Genomic DNA, 6981 nt, shown 5'->3' with positions numbered 1-6981 from the left:
TAAAATCTGCGCAGCGATTACGTAACCCTTTATTAAAATTAATAATGCCCTCTATATAACCCCTGTTGTTATCCATTAAAAAACTAGCTGACCCTACATACATAAAAAGGGCACAATGTTATCAGGTATAAAAGTTTGTATGTTGTGGAAGTTAAAACGACATTGATTCCAGAATCATAATTGCCTGTCACAGTAACGAATGCATTTTAACAAACACATTTATTTGTGAGTATTTCTCACAAATACAAGATTAGAGTGGTTATAAATTGCTGTACGTCCACGCTAGCTTAAATATCATTCAAAATGCTTTGCGTGAAAATACACTGTTGAAAGTATGTCATTATAACGAATGTAAGACAGTCATACTTCAATTAATTTCCTATTATATTCAAATAAAGTAATACGGTTGTAATACATAGTGTATTTTCTACATATTAACAATAGAAGTTATCTTTGTCCTGTTTACAATAACACTGATTACAAAAGTATATATGAATGTATCACATTGATAAACTTTAGTGGTTATAAAACATTGTCACTTTCATGTACATAGACAGTCTTATTATTAAAATGCTTTGACCTAAGATAAAGTTATTTCTAATATTTACAGTCGGTGAAATTTGAAACTCGTGTAAACTGTATATTTTACGCTACAGCAGGTATCTAGTATACTATTGGACGTAAGTGATCATTAAAGATTTATTAAAAAGTGCAGATCGTATTTTTGTGTGTATTTTATTTAGTAATAATATTTTCATACTTGATTTGTACGAGTAATAAGTATAACATGGACACAACAAGACTTATACAGTCAAATAGTCTTGGGAGTTATGGTTCCACAGCGTATTCTGCACCAGATGGCTTTATTAGAGCCAATGGGATGCATTTTGACACAAAAGACGATAAAGTAACACCAATACCAGGAGTATCTACTGTGCAATCAACACTGAATATATCTAATGTATGTTACGTTGTGAAGGAATGGGTAGGACCGTGGTGGACAGGGGCGTGTTTTAGAAAAATAAGACGGAAAATAGTTCTTCGGGATATTTGTTTGCAAGTGAAAACAGGAGAGCTCACGGCAATTCTTGGCAATTCAGGTATGCAATTTTTAGCTCATTTAAAATGTCCATTTAAGTCAGTTTATATCAATTAAGGTATGAGATGATTATGAACCATTTATCATTTCAGTATATATAGAGAATGTTTTTTCTTCTATTATGTAAAACTTAAATATGCTTCTCTGAACGAAGTTATTGATGAAGAATTTTGTAAAAGCCTGTGCTAACAATACATGTTAATGCAGAATGATATACTTTGTACAATAGGTGATACTTAGGCATTTATGTAACATTCGATAGCAATGTCTTTGCATATATTATTTATTCAGGATCGGGTAAGACCTCACTGCTAGATGTAATATCTAGTCGGTCCACCGGAGATGTCAATGGCCAGGTATATCTTAACAACGTTAAATGTACTCGTGACGTCATCCAACAATATGCTACGTACGTCATGCAGGCTGATCGGCTGTTACCTAACTTAACTGTTAGAGAAACGTTAAGATACACTGCAAAGCTGAAATTACCAGGACATGTAACAACCGATGGTATTGAACGGAAGGTAGTTTTCTTTTATAAAGTAGTAAAATAACTACTTTGCAGGATTATAGCAATCCTTTCAACAAATATTAAATGATGTGAAATAAAAGAAATGTAATGTAATTAGCTCAATTATCTGTGTAGATTTTCTAATGACGTATCTTAGCGTTTGAATGTATGACCGGAAATGAATAAGGAATTGATGTTCAAATTGAATGTTTATATGTGATAACTAAAATGTATGCCTTCATGAGGTTGTTACATGAAAACATGGACTAAATTTATATCGAGAAGAAGTAAATTTGATACATCTTTGTCAACGTAGTTTATTTCATAATTGTAATAAAAATTGAAGGTAGCTAAAGTAATACAGCAAATGGGTCTAAAAGATGTTGCTGACTCAAGGATAGGAAGTAATATAATTCGTGGAATCTCTGGGGGAGAGCAAAGACGAGTTACCATAGCAATACAGTTACTTAAAGATCCAGGTAATATATATTGATTTCTCCAAATAAACATCTTGACATATAACAATTTGTAAGTATTATGCATCCCATGAAACAGTAAATTGTAAATCATTCTCTTCCTAGTTTTATGTAACCTTTAGTCTATTGCCCTGTTGATTAAGGATGTGCGAAATGTCCTATTTAAAAACTCATCTATTTATTTAAGGGAAGTCGCATCTTTACTGTACTGTAACAAACCTTACTTTTTTACTTAAAATGATTTTTTTTCACAGATATACGAGTATCTGACACTTAGAAATAACGATTCTATTCTGCTTAATTTTTGGTTAGTTCTGTTAAATTTAAGTGACATCTGTTCAAACTTGGATTTGTTTTCATTTTCTGCTTCTCTAGATTTCGTTGGTTCCCTTTTAAAAATTGTTTGTTATAGATATAATTTAATTGTTCTGCTAAAATAAAGCCTTGCTGGTTTTGTTACAATAATTTATTTGTTCTTTTACAAACATGGTTTATTTATTATACCAAATAAAATACATTGTTGAATAAGTTATCGAAATGATTTTGTTGGTTATTTCATAGATATGATCTTGTTGGCTTTGTTTAAGACATAATTTTGTTAATTTTGATATAGATATGGTTTTGTTGGACGAACCAACATCAGGTTTGGACAGTTACACTGCTCGTTACCTGGTCAGAAATCTTCGTGATCTGGCTAAACAAGGGAAAATTGTGCTGTTAACAATCCACCAACCTAGTTCAGATATCTTCAACATGTTTGATCAGATTGGAATCATGTCAAAGGGACAGATGGTGTATTGTGGACCTGCCAAAGAGATGGTTCCTTATTTCACTGCCCTTGGTTATCCTTGTGATAGATATACCAATCCTTTAGACAGATATGGTAAGTTATAGGGAAATTATGTCGTTACTTAGATATGCAATGCAACTTAAATCTTTGAGGCATATTTTGAAGGGATTTACTATTAATACTAGATGATATCTATATGTTGTACGAATCAACAGTTTCATATCTTGTATTGCTGATCAAATGAATGTACTTAAGATTAATATTACACAAATTACACAATACAATACAATATAACACATAACGAGTAAATTTAAAGTCTATATTTTGTATTGACGAGTCGTTGATTTTAAAATATGAAATTTTTTTATCGTTTAAAACTTAACATAAAATGCGTAACAATAAAACGTAAAACAAAATACATTAATAGAAAATAAACAATAACCAATATTTATAGTTATATTAATTGAATGATTTGTTTAAAGACATACTCTAGTCTTAAGGGTTTTTTTTCAATGAAAGTTTAACTTATTTTCACCAAATTTATTTATAATAAAACACCCCAAAGCAATACAGTGCAATACAGTAAAATACCCTTAAGTCTTTCTCTTTTGTGACAGTCGATGTTGCTAGCATAGATCGTCGTGATTTAGAAAGACAATATGAAAGTACGAAACGAGTAGATAGTTTAGTAGAAGCTTTTCAAAACTCGCATATAAACCAACAAACTCTCCACAATATAAGAAATGCCATGAATGAAAATGATGGCCGTAAGCTTGGTAGTGGTAGTGAAGCAGGTAGCGGACCAAGTTATATGAGGGTGCTACTAACACTTATAGGGTAAATCATTATTTTACTGAATCAATAGAGATTATTGGTTGAAACTTTCTTTTTCTTATATCATTATCTTTTGTTACGTTACAAATAAAAACAAGCCATCGCATCTATTTGGACAGTAATTTGTGAAATGTCTCAAATCTGCTGTTTTGCAATTTTGAATAGATTATTCAGATAATGTAAAATTAAAAAAAACAAACACTACTACAGATATAAGACATTTTATAAATATAAAATGACAGAGACTCCATATTTGTAAGATTATGAAAAACTTACTAACGAGACTATTACACCCATGACGGTTACTTTGTCATTGGTAATGAATTAATATGCTTTGCTTTCACATGTCTATAATAATGAATTTAGCGGTAATGAACAAATCTTTTTTTTCCCAGCCGGATGTATACTAACGTGTTTAGAGATCGAAAGGACTACTTTGCTCGTATTTTTCTACTCCCCTTGTTTATGGTGTTCATCATCATTTTCTTGGGAAGGCTTAAACACACCCAGACAAGTATCCAGGACCGTATTGGTCTGATCTACAACGCTACCACAGGCCCTCCCTTCATGGGCATCATTAACAGCATTGCACTTTGTACGTATAATCATTTACTTGCAAAAACATGTACATATATCATGCAGAAATCAGTAAAAATAAGTGTTAATTCAATTATTACTTAATAACGTAACATTTATTGTGATATATTTTGACCAAGACATACTTGTTGTCTGATTCTATGACATCTGATTCTTGAAATATTTCTTTTTTTTCTTTTAAACATATTTTAACTTGAAAAAACGAGAGGATCAGGATGGCAAAATGTTCAACAAAACGCAGGCGCAGGCAAAATTTATACAAATATATTCGAAGACCAGATGTTTGTTGATGCCTCGTATATTTTGTAGATGTACACCAACGTTTAAACTTATTATTGTCAACATAATCGGTTCAATTTTCAGTTTTATGTTTGCGGGATTTATACTACCGTGAGAGTCGAGACGGATTGTATGGACCTGCGACATTCTTGATAGCTTACTCCATACATGTCATACCCTTCAATATTGTGTCGAGTGCCATATTTAGCAGTATTATATACTGGTATGGTAAAATTTTATATAAATCACAATTTCCACAAGACATAGCTATTTATAGACTGCATTTACTTCTTGCTCAGGTATCTTTTAAAGTACAAATAGCGGTTGATATAGCATTACAGTAAATTTGTCTTAGAGAAAAGTAAATTGCGTTTTTAACTATTATATGCACAATGAGTGATCTGATTAAGCACAAATGCTTTTTTGTTATCTAATTGTAAAAGTACTATTTACATATTTTGTAGGATTTCTTTCCCCTTTCTCATTTACAGGGTTTGCGGGATGTACCCAAGTGCCGATAGATTTGGTATATTTACACTCGAGGTGTTCATGCTGCATTATTGGGGAGAGATATTGACTGTTGCCTGTCTAGGAATGTTTATGAATCCAAATTTAGCCAACAGTGTTGCTGTTCTGCTGCAGTCAGTTGCTGTCATTGCAGCGTCAGGATATATTAAGTATGATCTATATTTGTGTGACAAAATTCCTTGAACGGAAATTTTGCAAAATCTATTCAAGTTTACATTGTTGAAACATTTCCTTGACAATTTACGGAAAATGAGTTAAATTTGGGATGACATTCATTTAAATTCATCTAGAGAAATAGAGAAGGTTATATATTTAAAAGAATAGATTTGCATGTAGGTTGAAAACACGCATTATATATCATTTCTTTGTCGTCAAAGTAATTTAAAAATAAAACTTTGTAAGTGAGTTTTCCTTCTCGTCGATTTTGAAAATTTCCAAAAAAAGACATTGAATGTGACCGTAACGATGTATTAAAAGCTATGCTTTTCAGTGTAAGTAAAGGTACTCTACAGATGAATAAGATATCAATGATTGTTTGAAAGGTTTTATTAAAAAATGTATTATTATTATTTTCTTTTATGAATAAAGGTCACATTTTGTCTAGTGTAACTTCAGTGTAACAATTTTTCCAACGTCTGTAAAATATATTTCCTTTTTAGAACATTAGATACCCTGGTTGAACCAATGGAGTGGTTAAGCTATATACTAATACATAGATATTCTGCAGCCATTTTTGTAGCAAACGAGTTTAAAGACCTTGACTTTGACTGTGATCGGAATGGTAAGTTTGAAGACATTGGCATACAATAAAAAATGACTGCAAATGCTCCGATACCTGACCAAAATAAGTGTTGTGTTTTTTACTAATTTCTTCCTGTATAAAAGTAGGAAAATCTTTTAGTCATCCCATGCAAAGTATTAGAATATCAAATCGCATTAATAATATCAGTATAACTTGAATTAATATTTATCTTACCTTATGTATTTCTATTTTATATGAACTACATAGTATAATGAATTTATAGTACCAAAATATTTGATACATTTCAGTGACGTTAAATTGTATTGAAAGTGGAAATGATTACCTAAACAAATATTACCCTGGTGCTGTGGATGATATTGCAAACAACTTCGGATATTTAGCAGCTTATTTGGCAGGGACTCTAATATTTGCTATTATCGTCTTCAAATTATCTGGTTTACGAAATTTACATTGACACATTTGTAAAGATTTGTGTGATACCTGTTGTTAAATGTAATATATTTTATATTGACCAAGATTTATGGTCAGTTATGTTTCTTGTAGATATTTTTATGAAATGAAAGAAATAAACGAAACAGATTTGAATTAAAGTATGTTGTGTTTATCTTCTGTCAAAACGGTACTGCAATAAAACAATAACAATTCTCTAAAAATGTCAAGTTTTTGTTTTCGGTAAAAGTTACACCATTAAATAGTATAAATGAACGTCAAAACGAATATAGTATACTTTGCTTGTGGTTAATTTATTTAAAAGTATAAATGAACGTCAAAACGAATATAATATACTTTGTTTGCAGTTAATTTATTTAGATTATGGTACTATGATTGTCAAAATTTCAAATTGTCAAAATAAATACACTATATTTAGCTTGTAGTTGAACGTATTAAGACTGATAGTATAAAGGTAAAAATTAATGTAATATATTCTGCTTGCTGTATTTATGTTAAAATGAATGTGATATATTTTGTTTTCAGTTAAATCTACTAGATTTGATGGTATGAATGTCAAAGGGAATACAATGTATTTTGCTTGCGGTATTTATGTACAAATAAATGTAAAGTGTTTTGTCTTCAGTTAAATCGATTAGATTTGATAGTGTGAAT

At 30.6% G+C, this 6981-nt stretch overlaps 1 protein-coding gene across 1 annotated transcript; it reads left to right on the top strand.

Annotated features, from left to right (window-relative positions):
• The first annotated feature begins 509 nt into the window (after positions 1–509).
• On the top strand, positions 510–6419 carry LOC132718511 (ATP-binding cassette sub-family G member 5-like). The gene is made up of 10 exons (XM_060702212.1): positions 510–1100; positions 1391–1623; positions 1957–2089; positions 2700–2969; positions 3494–3713; positions 4106–4305; positions 4671–4809; positions 5078–5263; positions 5774–5895; positions 6165–6419. The coding sequence occupies exons 1-10, from the start codon at positions 788–790 to the stop codon at positions 6329–6331; spliced, it is 1983 nt and encodes a 660-aa protein (XP_060558195.1). The 5' UTR covers positions 510–787; the 3' UTR covers positions 6332–6419.
• The last annotated feature ends 562 nt before the right edge of the window (positions 6420–6981 follow it).

This window comes from Ruditapes philippinarum, unplaced genomic scaffold, assembly GCF_026571515.1.
Source record: "Ruditapes philippinarum isolate M1 unplaced genomic scaffold, ASM2657151v2 ctg386_1_1_1_1, whole genome shotgun sequence".
Taxonomy (NCBI): Eukaryota; Metazoa; Mollusca; class Bivalvia; order Venerida; family Veneridae; genus Ruditapes; species Ruditapes philippinarum.
The sequence above is the reverse complement of the archived record's forward strand: the minus strand, read 5'-3'. Positions and strand labels throughout refer to the sequence as shown.